The sequence below is a fragment of the Gadus macrocephalus genome, chromosome 6 (assembly GCF_031168955.1).
Source record: "Gadus macrocephalus chromosome 6, ASM3116895v1".
NCBI lineage: Eukaryota > Metazoa > Chordata > Actinopteri > Gadiformes > Gadidae > Gadus > Gadus macrocephalus.
Window position 1 is genome coordinate 16,430,427 of NC_082387.1, and position 17,280 is coordinate 16,447,706.

The window sequence follows — 17,280 nt, forward strand, 5'->3', positions numbered from 1 at the left end:
GTTTGGTCTATGAGTCACTGTAGAAAAGCCATTAATAGTTCAAACGGGACAAGCATGCTCTAGGCTAGGGCCAGGCGCATGAGTGGCCTAAGGAAGTAGCAGATGCCTTTAGTAAAGCCAGCTACTATTCTAGGCCAGGAGCTTGATCTACGGAAAGCAGCTACTGCCACCTAGTGGTCATTCTAGCGATCTACGGTTGGCTGTAAGCCAAGGAACATAGAAAATGAATTGGATAAAAGTTGTCAAACGTCAACTCACTGGTCTTTAGAATACAAAATTAAAGTTATCTTGCAGCGTGATTGTATAAGGAAGACCAGAGAAATAAATTTTAGCTTTTCACCATGTTTATTAACTTTCGTAACAAACATCAACGCTTTCAAACCAAATTGAACAAACTAGATTTACATGTGCGGCTCAACAAGCCTACAGCTTCCTTACATGGAACAGGAACACTAGCAAATCTAAGATAACCGGTATAATGAAGCATTAGGTCAGTCAATGCTATATGAAGTTCATGAACACCAAGTGCTTTTAAACAGCCAACATCATTTGGAGCCACTGTAGAATTATTCCTGATGGGCACCAACCAAGAAATGCAAATAGTTTAAGCCCTCAAGAAGAATTGTACAGCAAACCGGGGTTTGTAAAATTTTATTCTTTTCAGAAATCTGTACATGGAGGTTTTGGCCTTCGGGGTGCACATAGATAAGTGTAATGGGACAGAGCGCACACTGAAGATCAGGAGGGAAGTGCCATGTTCCTCTTACTCAAAGCTGGCCAGGAAGGTCAATACGAGCTTCTTCAATGTAGCATCAGATGTTTCGGAGATCATGCCGTCGTTCCTGAATAAGCAAAAAGAATGCATGGTCAGGTCGGGTGATCAGAAAGTCAACATGGCGAGTGTGATTATTATTATTTTTTTTTTAGATGACTTGCCTGATGCTGGCCAGAAGCTCCTGGTGCTGGCTGAGAATGTGCTGCAGGAAGGCCTTCTCGAACCGTGTGATCTTGCTGGGATCCAGCTTGTCCAGATGCCCTCTGACACCGGCGTAGATGACCGTCACCTGCTCCTCAATGGCCATGGGGCCTACGAAGATAGAACGGCAAGTTGGACTTTATGTGAAACCAATAACCCAAAATATATATCATAATAATCTGATGTAAAAAAACGTTTAAAGTGCCACCGTGGGCTTCAACTCACAGTATTGTCCCTGCTTGAGCAACTCAGTGAGCCTGACGCCCCTGCTGAGGAGCTGCTGGGTGGTAGCGTCCAGGTCAGAGCCGAACTGGGCGAAGGCAGCCACCTCACGGTACTGGGCCAGCTCCAGCTTCATGGTACCCGCCACCTGGGGAGGAACCGGACGCCGACGGGTTAGTGGATGTTCTCAAGGTTGGAGCCTAGAAGCTCGTGTAGGCTGTAACAAGAGGGAAACTCTTCCGGAGAGCCTACCTGCTTCATGGCCTTGGTCTGGGCAGCAGATCCTACTCTGGACACAGACAGACCCACGTTGATGGCGGGGCGGATACCCTTGTAGAACAACTCTGTCTCCAAGAAGATCTAGAAATTGAGCCATATTTCGATTAACTTCACTCAGGTCAGGTACCCGCAGAGCATCTGCTGGAACATGTTTTAGTTGCGACGCAAGGAGGGACGGCAGACCCACCTGTCCGTCTGTGATGGAGATGACGTTGGTGGGAATGTAGGCGGACACGTCGCCGGCCTGGGTCTCGATAACGGGGAGGGCAGTGAGGGAACCGCCACCGAAGTTGTCGTTCATCTTGGCGGCTCTTTCAAGCAGGCGGGAGTGAAGGTAGAACACGTCACCGGGGTAGGCCTCACGACCGGGGGGACGACGCAGCAGCAGGGACATCTGACGGTAGGCCACAGCCTACACAATGGAAGGGGGAAAAGATGGTTCATTCGTTTCCTTTACTTGATAAAAAAAATAAATACATGAAATTAGTTCACATTGATAAAATAAATTAGCTCTGGGGTTTCACATTAGCATAGTGTTAACTTTAAGGCACTATACAATTCATACACAACAAATCCAATATCGAAGAAATTCACATGCATGTTTAAAATTTAAATCTATCGTTTTAATCCAAGGGCAGCCGCTCCCCCTCACCTGCTTGGACAGATCGTCGTAGATGATCAGGGCGTGCTTGCCGTTGTCCCTGAAGTACTCTCCCATGGAGCAGCCAGAGTAGGGGGCCAGGTACTGCAGGGGGGCAGCATCAGAGGCGGTGGCGGACACCACAATGGTGTACTTCATGGCGTCAGCGTCTGTGAGCCTCTTGACCAGCTGGGCCACGGTGGACCTCTTCTGGCCAATGGCCACGTAGATGCAGTACAGCTTCTTCTTCTCGTCTGTGCCGTCGTTGAAACGCTTCTGGTTGATGATGGTGTCAACGGCAATGGCGGTTTTTCTGTGAAATGGTCAAGATTGGCCATTAGCGAAAGCACTCAAGTTCACTCTTCCCAAGTAAATAAAACTAAATGTTTAACATCGGTGCTAAAGATACAAGAACATGTTGAACCCAAAACAATCTGAACTTCTAGCATTGTGGATGCAATATAAAATCCAAAGTTAGGAATATCTCATACTATTTATAAAGACACAGGGTGACCTTGCTAAACTTGACTTTCAAGGTGACCCTTGCAAGGATTCTGAAGAAAAGATTAGAAACCATTATAGTCAAGAATAAATCTGTCAAGTCTTTCCTGTGGGGCGTTTGCCCTTCACTTCCAGCTTACCCGGTCTGCCTGTCCCCAATGATGAGCTCACGCTGGCCACGGCCAATGGGCACCAGGCTGTCCACAGCCTTGATTCCAGTCTGCATGGGCTCCCTGACAGAGATACGGGGGATGATACCGGGGGCCTTAAGACCCACACGCCTGCGGATGGAGGAGCCCAGAGGTCCCTGAGGGGAGAGAAGTAGTCAGGTATGGGAGCTCCTGGACAAGACTTCATGTCCAACAGCTGAGAGAACTCAAGGGCAAGAAAGGCAGCCATTCAAACCGACCTTGCCGTCGATGGCATTTCCCAGAGCGTCCACAACGCGGCCCAGAAGCTCCAAACCGACAGGTACGTCCACGATGGCACCAGTCCTCTTCACAATGTCCCCCTCCTTGATCAGCTTGTCGTTACCGAACACCACCACACCAACATTGTCCGGCTCCAAATTCAGAGACATACCCTGGGAAAATCAAGTTTTATGATTAGACAATTAAAACTTATAATGCTAAAGTGTAATATTAAGAGACCGACACGTGTGCACTTTCAACCACAACTCCTCATCCCCACCTTGAGTCCAGAGGAGAATTCCACCATCTCTTCTGCCTGGACGTTCCTGAGCCCGTACACTCTGGCAATACCATCACCGATGGACAGCACGCGGCCAGTCTCCTCCAGGTCTGCGCTGGTGTCTGCGCCCAGGATCTTCTCTTCCAGGATGGAGGACACCTCGGCAGTGCCTGTGAAACGAAACCAAACGCTGCCATCAAACTTTCATAGCAAGGGCAAATTATTACTTTGTTAGCCATCGCAGTTCTGTAGCATGACACAGCTGTGAAGCACGGAACAACTGCTGCTAACCGAAATCACCTCACAAATTGCGAACTTAAACATAAATATGACATTTAAGATAAAAAATATGTTTGTGTGAATCACTACATTCTTAAAGGCAGTTATGAATGTTACTTAGCAGCGCTAAATAAGCGCTAGTTCAGTGTCGCATAGAACAGCTAATGACCTTTCTTTTTTAAAGGAGGATTAACAGGTCAACGCTAGCAACGTTTGACATTGGCAATGTTCTAAATGTTTAAATGCGTGTTAATTTTGTCTTGCTTACCGGTCTTTTGCAGCCATGGTCTGCATGTGTGGAGGTGGTTGACCCCAACGCAGGCGGCTGGTAGAGTCTTTGCCACCTAAGTTTAAAGACAGATGCAATGCAAAAAACGATTAAAACAAAAAAAGATTCATTGCTAATGGTACGCAGCATTTAAATGACATTGCAACAGCAGAGTACATTGCAGTACAAATGGAGGACAAGCGCTGTCAGTCTTCCTGACCTTCAGAGCGTGGTTGAATGAGTCTAGTCTACTAGCATTAGCATCTGCGGATGCTAACCAGACACGACTTGTCATAAAGTCTAAAACATTTAGATGTACCCCAAAACTTAAAAAGGTATCGCAAATATAAAACTGTATTTAGCTAAAAGAAAAAATAATAAAACGACAAAGCGTGCAATCAGACGAAAACGTCAAGATGGCTAACTCGCGAAGGCAGCTTTAGAGGCCTGTTACCCTTCACGCCCAAAATATCCGCATTTTGAGTTTAAATACACTCAATAGGTCCTTAATACAACATGAAGCCTTTCACTGAAATACTTACATATCCAGCCCGTCTGGGCAGGGAGCGGGCCAGGGCAGCTGCAACTCTTACGGACAACATTTTAGCGTGGCGTTTGGTGACCTGTCCTCCACTAATGACAACGACCTAACCGAGAGAGAGAAGGTAATGGCTGAAAGACTTCTTCTACTGCACTGTGAGTGACGTCAAACTCTACTTTTAACGGCTGACACCTACTGGAGAGGAGACACGGTGTATCAACAATGGTGCATTATCATGGATTTATAATGTGCAATATATAATTTCAAGTACACAATCATATTAAAAAATAGGAATGAAAAATATTGATTAAATAAAATATTTAGATAAATGCAAATTGCCAAAGCAGTTTCAAACGTTTTTTTTGTCGGCTTTTCTGTCGTCTTATATAAAGCATAAAAAAACATAAATATAATGAAATAAACTATCAATACTATAACATAGAAAAAAATATAGTATTCTATACAATAATATAAAAGATTCACATTATGTTAAACACCACATACTAAAGATATGTTTTAAAAATGAATTAAAAAGCCGAACATACTATTAACCAAAACATACTAAAGATATGTAAGCAACACCGCCCCCTGCGGCCTGAAGGCAGAATGACACGTGTGCTTTGTGAAGGATGAGGACGTTGACAGTTTGCCTGTGTGGTGCTAGCCAGCAACAGCCGCTTGAATGTAGGTCCGCATGGGCTGTTTTACATCTCTAAATAACCCAGCGGCAAGATAAGAAAAGGATCCCAGGATGGTTTTAGTGCATGTCGGATACCTGGTTCTCCCCGTATTCGGCTCAGTCAGAAACAGAGGTAACGTATTCCGCTTCATATGAATCACAAGAACATGTGCCCTGTTTATCTTAATATGCACTGCAGCTGTTAGCGGCTAGCTACACCGAGCTAACTGTTGTGTTAGCTCGGGTTAGCCAGTCCTCCTTTTTAAAACGAACACGGGATTTAAACTAAATCGGTACAACCGTGAGTCCAATTTAGAGTTTTTATTAGACCAAATACAACCAATCCGCCGAATAACCTCGATTTTCCGTAGATGGTTTGTATTTACGACCAGCCCTACCTGTTAAGACCAGCTCACTGGCTGGCGGGTGCCGACTACTTCCTGAAGCGAAAAAAAACATCCTCACAAAAGAACGTGTTTTTGTCAAGTGAAATGAAAAGCGTTATTACAAGAACACGCGTTTAGTGTCGTGTGAACTACACTCACGTGTAAATGTTGTGTCGTAATAATTTGGAATTTTAACTTTGAACCTCGCAATGCATTTGGCCCTGTCGTTATGTTGATTGCAACCTAAAACACCTCTGAGGTAGACGGAGCCCTTCAGCCAGGCAGCTTATCAGTGTCTGGATGATGTCATTTGAAGATCATCTGCTGCTGCTAGCGCTCACGGGGTTTTCAACATGCAAACATGGCATTAGTTTAAAGATACGCTGCCGATTGAGAGGTAAACGCGTTGCTGCTGAGCCGTCAGATCATGTGTCTGCCTTTTCTGTTTAGTTTATAATTGGCTTTTTAGTCTGTCTGGCTCAACACCCCAATGTGCCGTCTCTGTACAAAGCATTTTCCAAGCTACAGTGTGACATTAATTTCACAACAGTGGCATCAATGATTTCATTGTGCTTTTATTTCTGTTCTTATTCCCTGTTTCATAGTATCGAGGCTGGCTCTACATTCTGCATTTATCAGATCTTTGTCGCCCCCCCCCTTCCCCCCCATTGTGTAGCTAATGATCATCTGCTGCTGTGTGGTGTGGCGTGGCCTGTTCTCTGCATTTAGCTGTATTGTGAACCCCTTCTTCATTTCCTCTTTCCATCAGAAGACGACATTGGTATTAAAAAAGCACCCCCTCCCCCTCTCCTCCCCCAAGAATGTCTGCAGCTCTATAGGCTCTCCATGTAAACCAGACAAACATAGCTAACACCTATAGCAATAACGGAGCACATTTTTTGTCTTATTCTGTTAAATGGCTGTAGCAATAGAGTTGAACGTTTAGATCATTCTTAGATGATCAGTTGAATGTCATTGTGTACCTCCCATCCAGTCTTGATAGACAACATGCTGTAAATTCCTGTAAAGTGGATACATTTTGCATGATTTTAAATACTGCATTGAACACCAGAATTCGGCTCATCTCCCTTCTATTCACACAGGGTGCATTGTACATGATTCAGATAGAATCGAATTTGGCAAATATTTATAAGTTCGATCCCCATGCATGCCATATAATGATTTGCTAAACTTCAGCAGTCGGGCATACTGGTTGAGGGATCGCTAAAATTATCACAAGTACACTGCACCTGTTCAAAACAACCCGCCATAACCGTCTTCATTTTTTGTGTAATCCTTTGTTACCCTTCTGCAAATTTAAAGCTTTGAAACACACTGAAATGTCTGGGCATTTTTCCTCCTATGGGGCAACATTAAACGGTTAAGCTACGTTAAGCAAAACACAACACTGGTGGTTCATAACTTTCCAATTACCCTCTCCCCACTAACATAAAGCCAAAATGCTATCCATTTCACAGGGATGCCTATCTCCTGCACTGCTAAAGAGATCCTCTCTTAGTAATAACGTCTTTATTGTTTGGTTGTGGTCTCTCTTTACCTTTTTGTTCTGGTAATAGTAGCCTACTTCAATGCATGGTCACATTTATGATTCATAGTTTATTTGTTTTTGTTGTTTTTTACTACATGGACTGGTGAAAAATCCAATGTAATCTTTCTGTAGTAAAGATGTACCCTTGCTGTACTGAAATCATGTGCTGTAGCCAACACGTCTTCTCATTGGATGCTGCTTCTGTTCTTTTTTAACCCTATATGGAGCATGGTGGGCCTTGCCTTCAGTCTACGTTTATATTTTAATTTTTTTTTGTTGCATGGAATTATACTATTATTAAAAAATACAACAACAAAAAAACAACAAAAATTCCACATATACTAATATTTTTTCAATAAAGAAAATAGTGTTTTTCCTAACCTTCAGTGTGCTTCTTGCTGATTTCCATTTATTGTTCTCCCTCTCCCGTGTACCCCGACTCCAGTTCCCCCTCCCCTCCTTCACCCCACCCCACCTCCTCCCACTGTGACATAGATAGACGATTTCCACGCTTCCGTCATCACAGGGCCTGAATGAGTCTATCTACTGTCATTCATAGTCTATGTTTACACAGATGCCTGAACAAATGCAGCATGCTATGACACAGTCTTAGTCTCAAGCCTCTGACCAGGGGAAGTCATGTTATCCCTTTTTGAGGAATAGAATATTCAGGGGATATAACTAAAATATATTTTCCATAATAAGAAAAGAAGATACATTTGTATATGTATGGGTTTACATTATGTAAAAAAAATGTATTTTTTTCAAAATGATGGACGGAATTTGGAATACTTGAATAACAAATGTGTTATCCTTGCCTTCTCCACAGTGGTTACAGGCAGTCATGCAGGAAACCTGATACATTTCTTAACCAAAACAACTTTTTTTCAGGTTGTGTTATAGCTCTGCTGCATTTTTCGAGTGTACTAGTAAATGCTATGTAGACTTGGCCTGTTTCCTCATGATTAGAGCTACTTTAACCTATTGCAAGAGATCGTTTATATAAAGAGAATATTTATATATTTGGAAGAAAAGCAGAAATAATTTACATAAGCGGTTCACAATACATTCTCAATTATATTCTAATAAAAAAATATACAATATGTACTACGGGTATTGGAGAATAAAATGAAATTTAAAATCGAATCTAATATGTCCTTTCCTGAAAGGGTAAAATAAGCATCAATTCTTTGCTATCTAGTTAGCTTTCAAAAATGTCTAATGCAAGTTTAAGCTTTTCCTTCCCACCCTAGACAAAGCACTGTTTTTTTTATTCCCATGAACCCTAACGGCAACAAGTTTCTTCTAGTTTCTAAATAGCTGTGGTTTTAGAGAGCAGGGAAAACCATGGAACTGGCATGTAATGCTATTCTAGCAATTTCCCCTGGATTTTGGGGTCTGTAAGTGAGAAAAATGAGCAGAAGTGAACTTCAAAAACAATAATAATAAAAATCCTTACAAAAACAATAGGGATCCAACCTGTTGGCTTGGACCCCTAATTAACAATCGGCTTCGTAAACCGAAAAACATTAATTCAACAGGCATTTTTTTTATTTTTTAGCTTCATAATGAACTTGGTAAAGTCATCTTGCAGACCTTAATGTGGATCTTGATGATAGTCATTACAGGAAGCCAGCAACTTTACAAGAACTTCATACAACACATTTGTCACAAATTGTTCCGGTTTCTTGTGTCCAGAATTGGAGAAACTGCGACCTGACTTCCATGGCGCTTTTGAATAAAATAGATGGGGAAATATGTCAGAGATAGGTTAATAGCACTTGGAAAGTAGACACTGCGCAGGCAAAAAAAAAGAAAAAAGAACTGCCTCTTGTTTTCATGGTACTTCTGGTTATCATCATTTCCCCACCCCACAGAAGTATTTTTCACCATAGGTAAGCGTTAGGGCTTCATTAAGAACGCTGCATCACATACGCAGTGACACCACATTTCACCTACAATTAATTCCAGCATATCTCTCTCCTCAGCGATGTTGACGAGTTTCCTTATCCCCTCCCCCCTTCCGCAGGATCCCATTTCAACCGGCAACAGCAGCAGCAGCAGCAACAGCAGCACAGCCATGCTACCTCTTGCCGGCACTTCCAGCTAGGCCCTCAGGCCCCGCTCCCCATGGACTTCCCCATGCCCCACCCCGGGCAGCCCCAGTCAGGCATTAACCCCCACCTCGCCCCACCGGGCCACCAGCATGGCCCCCCTCTCCACGCACCCCTCAACCCCCTGCCAGCGCCCCAGTTCCAGGATATCTCCGCCCCCCCCTTCCTACCTCAGGCATTACACCAGCAATACCTCCTGCAGCAGCAGCTCTTGGAGGCCCAGCACCGACACATCCTGCCACCATCCAGGTACCGCATGGTCGCGCTGAAGTCACCTAGGGGAATCGCCATCAGGGGGGGGGGGGGGGGGAACGGCAATCATAACCTCACCTGATCCATTTGAGCACTCCATAAAAGATTTGATTTGTTGCCGCATTTTGATATTTTAGAGTGACTTCGCTAAAGTTGCAAACAAGCTGCTGCACAGTGTCTAACTTGCAATAAGACCTTTATTGGTGATGTTTTGATGCAAGACCTCATCCCTCTCCTACGCACCCGTCTCATGAAATAGATGAACAAAGGGTTCTGTTAATAGTTGCTCAACTGATGGTTCCTTCCGGTTCACATAAAGGTACTGCTTTCCATTGAGTAACGTTTTTTTATCAATGATTGTGACTTTTGGTTTTGTTCTGATTGTCCTCTTGCAGACGCACCCCAGAGAGAGTTGCCCACCAGACCCACAGACTGAGACCAGGGTATGAGTTCGCCCCCCCTCTCCATGTCACCCCTCAGCCTGTGCTCCAGCAGCCCCGTTACCTGGCCGAAGGGACAGACTGGTAATCCATCCCATTACAGGGTTCAACAATAACATACTGGTCTCAGGACCTTTTAACTGGCCCCCACTCATATTTTATACACTTAAAACCAGACTTATGGTCCTTCACATGTTTAATCATCATGCATTTACACAAATGCAAACACCTCAAACACGATACTGTCTCACCCCTGGTGACAGCCATCTTAGTACAACACTGCAGGTATATAAAATGCCTTCCAAAGTAGACACTTTAAATTGTGGAAGAGTGTATGTGCAGCATATTGGATGTGATCATCTTCCTATCAACTGTAGTTCTTCCTCTCATTGGGGTGACCAACCCAATCCATATCAAAACGTTGATCTGTCTACTGTGAGGCAGGGGCTTGACGGGAGCTCCTCTGTTGGCTGTCGTTCCCAGGGATCTGAGTGTGGATGCCGGGATGCCCCCCCACCAGTACCACCTCCATCCACTGCCACAGCACTATCAGCACTACCTAACCTCTCCCCGGATGCACCACTTCCCCAGAAACAATGCCTCAACACAAGTGGTGAGCCCCGCCCCCCCTCCTTACAATAAAGTACCCGATAAGCGCTTTTGTGGACAAAGCCAGAGCCCTCGTCGCAATTCATCTTAATTACCTTCCCAGCTTTTTTGACTCGTACGTGGCATCGTGCTGCACTTTGGGACCCAAGAGAAATGGAGAACTTTTCCTTTAGTGTAAACAGGTCAAGCCAGCCGGCCAGCCAGACAGCCACTGCTGGGACGTGTCTGTTTGTTCATAGATTTCCCCCACCGCTCAGCTGACCTCTGCTGCTCCTGTGATGTGCTCCGCCCGCAGGTCGTCCACGAGATCCGGAACTACCCGTACCCACAGCTCCACCTGCTGGCTCTGCAGAGCCTCAACCCCTCCCGCCACGCTTCAGCGGTGAGAGAGAGCTATGAGGTTGGTCGCTCCTGCTGCTTCCCTCCAGCAGACACACCTGTCCTCACCCATTCATCACCATGCCTCATCCTGTGACCAAATTCACTCGACCAGCCCGCCTCACCTACTACTTCCACCACCAACCATTCCCCCACCCACCCATCCATCCACCCACCCACCCACTCACTCATCCAACACCCCCCATCCAACACCCCCCAATAGCTGCCACGTTTTTTCTTTACAGATTTATTTTGGGAGCGGAGCCGACCTTTAAACGACAAACACATTTTAGAAACCATTCATTATAATCTTTTTTTCTTTAAAGTTCATCAGTGCAAATTGCATGTTTTTTGTGATCATCATCAACACATCCAGAGCAACAGGGAGGATGGTCTCTCCCCCGATTGAACTGTGTGCCCTCCCCCCTCTGGTGTATAGGAGCTCCTGCAGCTGGAGGACCGGCTTGGCAGCGTGAACCGCGGGGCTGTCCAGACCACCATAGAGAGGTTCACCTTCCCACACAAGTATAAGAAGGTGAGGACCAAAGGCGCAGAAAGAATGTGGTGGTGGTGGTGGCGGTGGTGGTGGTGGTGGTGGTGGGTTGGGGAGGGGGGGGGGGACCAGACTGCAGAGGGGGTTGCATCCCGTGGTTTTTCCATTTCTTAGGGGGTGACGCACTGAACACTGAACACTGATGAGTCATCAAGCCTTTTAGGAGTCAATGTAATGAGAATATTTAGAAAAAACTGCATCGCTGTAGAGACTCACCCAAAAGTGTCGGGGGCAGGTGAGTCAAAATAAATTAAATTAGAGCTATGTTTATATGAGGACCTTTTGTATTCTTTATTGCTACTGAGTATCTCAAATGTGTGACATATCTGTTTAATTAGGACATTGCTGTTGGCCGACACTGGCTGTCTGGGTCTGGGTAAGGCATGGCACAGTGAATGAATGTGACCCTTCCACAGAGAATACCACAGGACCTGAAGATGTGTCTTGAGGACGAGGAGCTGGACACGGACGAGAAGTGCACCATCTGTCTGTCCATGCTGGAGGACGCAGAGGACGTCAGGTGAACACTCGCTATTGGCTCATTAAGATGAACGCAAATGTTTTTGGGAAGAGAATGTCAAGTTAGCGTCCCTTACCCCGGCTACATGGTAACAATGTTCTCTGTAAGAGCTGGGTCTCGTTGTGAAGCTGTTGGTAAGTCATCCTTGATTTATCATGTATGATGTGCAGCGGGCTTCCTTTGAAAGAAAGTACATGACATACCTTGAGATGTTTTTATCTTGTCTGGTTTCCATTACAGTGGCCATCAATGTCGATTAACTATGGTCGTACAAGACATGCCATAATTATGTCTTGTACTGTACATGTATTAAATAGCTGTGCGTTCAGTTTTAAATTGTGATGTCTTTCTGGGGAGTAGCAATCTCAGTATCCCTCAAGGGCCATGCTGGGGAAACAGCTGCTCACACTTTATATTACACTATAGGGACTACACTTGCATTATATTCCTGCTGAATTGATGCTCATGAAGGGGATATCACTATTTAGACTTATTAGTAAGTTCCACATGAATTTAAGTGATTAAGATTGACGTGCTAACAAGCTTTCACATTTCCTCATCTGGAAATATAGCAAGGATTTTGCCATCTTGCAACAAACGTTTCTTATATAAAGGTAGTGTGCAGCCATCCTATTGCGTTAGGCAGAATCTTTGTTTTATCCACCTTTTTGATACAGAATAAAAAGCTCAGTGGGTCGAGGGAGCTCATGGCATCAGTTGACAGGCTGAACTGCATCAAACCTTTGGGGAGAGCTTTATAATGATGTTTTTAAATTGCTTTCTAGACCATTTTTATGAGGTAAAGTGTTTTTCGGGGACAACTCTAAACCCTTTGCTTTTGCCCATTTTCTAACATAAAATGAGTCACAGTTAAAAAAAGAAAAGTTTGGACAATAGGTCTAGCCTGAGTCACGTGTGAAAGGCTTCCTGGCCTTCCCCAGTGGCACACATGAACTGAGTAACCCTACAAACACTCCCCAAAAAGTGTAAAATGCTCTGCTCTCAACTCGGTCTTCTATCAACGCCATGAAGGTATATCGATTTTAGTATTTACTGTTGTTTAACCGCAGCCTAACCTTTTTCTCACCCTCCTCCCTCATCTCTCTAGGAGATTACCCTGCATGCACCTCTTCCACCAGGGGTGCGTGGACCAGTGGCTGGCCACCAGCAGGAAGTGCCCCATCTGCAGAGTGGACATTGAGACCCAGCTGTCCGCCGACAGTTGATGCCCCCTCCTGCGGGCCACCCGTGCAGCTTTTTGGATCTGGTCACGTCATTCTTCTACCGCCCCCTTCTGGAGGGAGGCCGGAGGTCGGAGCGCTGCCAAACGACGACAACACCACCTCCTCCTCCTCCTCCTCCTCCCGCCCTCTGCACCACCCAATGAGCCTGCCTTCTGAGCCAGCCGAAGAGCCAACCCAATGTGGACGAGGGGATCAACAAAGCACACGCAACACGGCAAGGAAATGTGGGGTTGGGTTGGGGCAGGGGGGAGGGCCGATGCATAGGTAGAGGGCTCATTAGATGGACGCTTGACTCTGGCTGAATGGGAGAGAAAAAAAAAAGGGGGTAAATGTCCAAAGACAGATGTGCTGAGGCTTCTTGTGACTCTGTCAGATTGTGTACCCCGGTCCACTTTCTCCCTGTTACCGCCACCAAGATGTAACGCGCCAAATCTTTCAAACTCTCTCTCGCTCCCTGTCTCACTCGCTGTGATGAGGTTGTCCCAATCCCCTCCCCAAACCCCACCACTGTTTCTGCCACCTCTTTCTGCCCCCTCCCTCCCTCATCACGCCCCCGACCCCACCCCCCCAGGCCTGTGAAAAACAAATCCTTTAAGCTAGCGCCCCCTAGCCAAGCCCTCAGTACATCTGTACAGAACATTAACCAGTGGTTGGCATGAGGTTGTATGGTGTGCACTCTTGTAGCTGAATGCTTGTGGTGTTTTGGAGTCTAGTACTGAATTTCAAGTTATTTGCAGAGTAACAGTGTTGTGTAGCAAGCAAAAAAAAAACCTTTCGCTTTAAGACATATTTACGTGAATTATATAACCGCAGAGAGGAGAAATGCAACTTTTTTTCTTTTTAAAACGTGAAGATATTTGGAATGTTAAATCTTCATAGGCATTACATAGAAGGAAGCTTTACAGAATCTGTTAAAAAAAAAAAAGGCCAAAAAACTCTCAGTATCTCTCTCTCGCGCACTGTCCCTCTCTTTTATCTAACATGGTCTTGGATTTACCGTTAGTAGACGTCATCAGAGTTGATGCTAAAACCGCTAACTGCAGGCATGGCTTCCAGTGATCTGTGTAGTGTTTGTAGCCGGGCCTCTCTACCCTAGAGCGGAGGCCCGGGATGTGCATGCTGTATGGCAGGCTTGGGCTGTGTCGTATTGTGGACAGGGATTGTTTTCTACCCCAAGTAGAGAACAGGGAGTGTGTGCACGCCTGCGCGTATGCGTGTGTGTCGTGAGCATGTGAAACCGTATACGATGACTCTGCCGATCCCACTCACCCTTGGAGGGGGACCAGAATGCACCCCAGTCACACCCCATCGCACCCTTCTCTCCGCCCTACCACACACACACACACACACACACACACACACACACACACACACACACACACACACACACACACACACACACACACACACACACACACACACACACACACACACACACACACACACACACACACACACACACACACACACACACACACACACACACACACCCCAAAGTTGCCCCCAGAGACTGATCCACCGTTCAATGCCGACCTCCCCCCCCTCCGACAAGTGGGGTCCCCAGAGGTGGTGCGCCACGTACATCCGTGTCTAACAGTGACCCCCTCTCCGTCAACCCCCCCTCCGTCGCCTCATTTAACGGCATGATCTCCACCCCGAGGACGCCGTGCCTGCAGAGTCCCGCCATTAGTGAACAGCAGTGTGACGTTTGTATGACCTATTTACCGGAACCTTATTGCCTAATCGAACAAGCACACGTGATTCTCTACACCTATTTAACCGCCTACATTTGTTGTTTGTCGTCGTGTCGGCTCCTCCTCATTTCAATCTAATCTATGAGTTGCTCCCTTTTTTCAGTTTTTTTCTTTTGCCAAAACGGCCGTGTCTGGTGTTACGGGGGAAAATGGGTCTTTAGTTTGCCTAATGATGTGTTTCTAGAATGTGTATGATTGCAACACAACCCACCCAGCCCCCCCTCTCTCCATGCTAGTAGTGTATGGTACTGCTAGTATGGCTGTGATGTGCTCCGTGATAGAAGCCGTTTTTGTCTGTATCATGCATGAGCCATGTTGGTGTAGTTCGCTTGAAGGAGGGTGAAAGGGAGAAAAGCCATCCATTTAAAAAAAAAAAAAAAAAAAAAAATACCAAACGATTTTTCTTGACTTTTAAGTTGGGATTTTCTGTTGTCTGTTTCTTCCATTAGTTATCTTTTTTTTTTCCTTAAGGAAATTGAGATTTCTTTATTTCGTTTTATTTCGCTCTCATGCCAATTTGGACAAGGTAATTGGGTGCCTTGTCTGTTTAACCATTTTTGAAGATAAAGCTGCAATGCTGAAAACATATTTATTGCTGTTCTAATGTAGCTTGTGTTTTGTAAATGCACTATAATATGGAGTTGCCTGATTTTTTGGTTTGGTGGTGTGGGGTCTCCTTGTCCTAGATTATGTGTTTGTATTGAGTTACAAGTATCTTCATGCTTCCTTGTGTACTATTGGAGGGTAACTTGACTGTTTGTGTTGCGTTCATTATTTTGATTCCTTTTTTTTTTTTCGTATGAAACCTCCATCCCAAAAAAAATAATCTTGACATGGATGAAAATGGAGTTTCTAGTCCACATAGAATGCTGTGATTTAAGATGCCTTAAGTATTTAACAATCATTATTTATTACTAACTGTAGCTAGCTAGCTATCGTGGTGGAATATTTAATGTCTCTATCTCATAACTTTGCAATTTAATCAATATATTTATTTAGAAATAACACAAAATAGAAAAAAATAATACCTCATTATGCATTGGTCGGTGGGGATGCTTTTGCATGCCGTCTGTGTGTTTCCTTTCTTTTTTTTTTCCAAAGAAAGAAAAAAATAATAACCTTTTCGAAAAGTATTTCAAAACAGTTTCTAGCCAGCATGGTGCTGTTGAACTGGATCACATTCCATCTGTGTCATACATTTTTATCACATTTTTGTTCCTCTCATCTTCCGTTATAATCACTTTTTTTGATCTGTCTGATCAGACCAGATGGGAGACAATCCCTCAATATTATTATTATTATTATGGCCATTGCTTGCTTTTCAAAACATGGTACAGCTTTATTTCCCATAATCAATACTATTTGTTTTGAGTTGTTTTTCAGTCTGTTTGATATCACCATGTTTAGGATATTCCATCATATCCAGATCTTAATTCAAAGCTTATTCCCTGCCCTGTCCCCTCCCCCCAAAAGCGGGGATCTGTATTATTTGGTACTATGTATTGCTGGCAATTGCTTTGTTTGTGTGGGGTCCGGATGGTAGCTAACATGCTAACTCAAGCTATTGATCTTATTGAGCAAATTAATGGTGTATTACCGTGGTTATCCGGTTCTAGATAGACTTGTATTACACCTGGTTATAATAAGCTAACCACTTGTTTTTCTGTGTGCATTTTTCCCCTAATCCAGCATATAATTATACCACATTACGGATTGGGTAGCGTTGATTGGTCTTAACTATTATTTCATTTCGTGCTCTCACTGGCCTTACCCTATGCCCTCTGCAGTGTGTCCCATTAATCCAGAGCGACCTGGACCGTAGCCATAGTATTAACTCAAGCTGGTGAACCGGAATGAACAGTAGAACTCAAAGCACAAGCTTTTTAATGCATGTCCTTCTCAGGTTTTCCTATGTGTACGTGGGAGTAGCTCTGTAGATGTGTTTAATATGATGCTGTACCTTCTTGAATATTTCAGATGTTTCTTTGCTGCTGAGAAAAAAAAAATACACAAAACACAAAACCCATGTTGATTATTAACCTGCCAGTGAAAAGGGACACGGCCATCTTTGTACAACACACTGCTGTTTTGCTGTAACCGCGCAATGTTTTATGATCTTGAGTATTTTATAGAAAAAGTAGAAGTATGTATCAATAATATGAAAGCAATAGCTACATCATAATGAAGAATAACATGATCAGTGATTATTGTGGAAACTCTTTAGATTCACTCTGGGTGGATTTTGTACTGTATTTATTACTAATGATGATGCAAAAGTTGCATAGCTTAACCCAAACTGTTCTGTCTCCTTTTTTTATTTATTGTCTTGTATATGATCTTTTTGTATGTGTTTTTCAAATAAACCGCCTAAAATGCTCATTAAACATGTCCCTTGCTTTTCTCATT

The 17,280-nt window shown here is 44.4% G+C and overlaps 2 protein-coding genes across 5 annotated transcripts; one reads left to right on the forward strand and one right to left on the reverse strand.

The window, feature by feature from the left end:
* Window positions 1-326: 326 nt before the first annotated feature.
* Window positions 327-4,556, reverse strand: atp5fa1 (ATP synthase F1 subunit alpha). The gene is made up of 11 exons (XM_060054539.1): window positions 4,398-4,556; window positions 3,856-3,931; window positions 3,309-3,478; window positions 3,028-3,201; window positions 2,759-2,925; window positions 2,130-2,430; window positions 1,665-1,889; window positions 1,451-1,558; window positions 1,202-1,346; window positions 937-1,087; window positions 327-842 (listed from the first exon to the last, which is right to left on the reverse strand). The coding sequence occupies exons 1-11, from the start codon at window positions 4,455-4,457 to the stop codon at window positions 764-766; spliced, it is 1,656 nt and encodes a 551-aa protein (XP_059910522.1). The 5' UTR covers window positions 4,458-4,556; the 3' UTR covers window positions 327-763.
* A 446-nt stretch (window positions 4,557-5,002) lies between these two features.
* ark2cb (arkadia (RNF111) C-terminal like ring finger ubiquitin ligase 2Cb) lies at window positions 5,003-17,258 on the forward strand. 4 transcript variants are annotated; one of them, XM_060054545.1, is made up of 9 exons: window positions 5,003-5,208; window positions 8,888-8,905; window positions 9,040-9,373; window positions 9,772-9,819; window positions 10,300-10,429; window positions 10,721-10,825; window positions 11,243-11,338; window positions 11,773-11,876; window positions 12,985-17,258. In XM_060054545.1, exons 1-9 carry the CDS (start codon window positions 5,148-5,150, stop codon window positions 13,100-13,102), a joined length of 1,014 nt encoding a protein of 337 aa, XP_059910528.1. In that variant the 5' UTR covers window positions 5,003-5,147; the 3' UTR covers window positions 13,103-17,258. The 4 variants fall into 4 exon arrangements, with proteins under 4 accessions (XP_059910528.1, XP_059910524.1, XP_059910526.1 ...); XM_060054541.1 differs by having other exon boundaries at window positions 5,005-5,208; window positions 9,772-9,900; XM_060054543.1 differs by having other exon boundaries at window positions 5,005-5,208; window positions 9,772-9,900; window positions 10,721-10,807.
* Window positions 17,259-17,280: the final 22 nt, after the last annotated feature.

Bases quoted from the DNA above. Each gene is read 5' to 3' on its own strand.
- ark2cb (XM_060054541.1), top strand. From the start codon at position 5,148: ATGGTTTTAGTGCATGTCGGATACCTGGTTCTCCCCGTATTCGGCTCA. The intron at 9,901-10,299 runs GTAATCCATCCC...TGTCGTTCCCAG, and splicing joins CTGGCCGAAGGGACAGACTG to GGATCTGAGTGTGGATGCCG. The intron at 10,430-10,720 runs GTGAGCCCCGCC...CTCCGCCCGCAG, and splicing joins ACAATGCCTCAACACAAGTG to GTCGTCCACGAGATCCGGAA.
- atp5fa1 (XM_060054539.1), bottom strand. From the start codon at position 4,457: ATGTTGTCCGTAAGAGTTGCAGCTGCCCTGGCCCGCTCCCTGCCCAGA. The intron at 3,932-4,397 runs GTAAGTATTTCA...CTTTAAACTTAG, and splicing joins TGCCCAGACGGGCTGGATAT to GTGGCAAAGACTCTACCAGC. The intron at 1,347-1,450 runs GTAGGCTCTCCG...GTTCCTCCCCAG, and splicing joins AGACCAAGGCCATGAAGCAG to GTGGCGGGTACCATGAAGCT.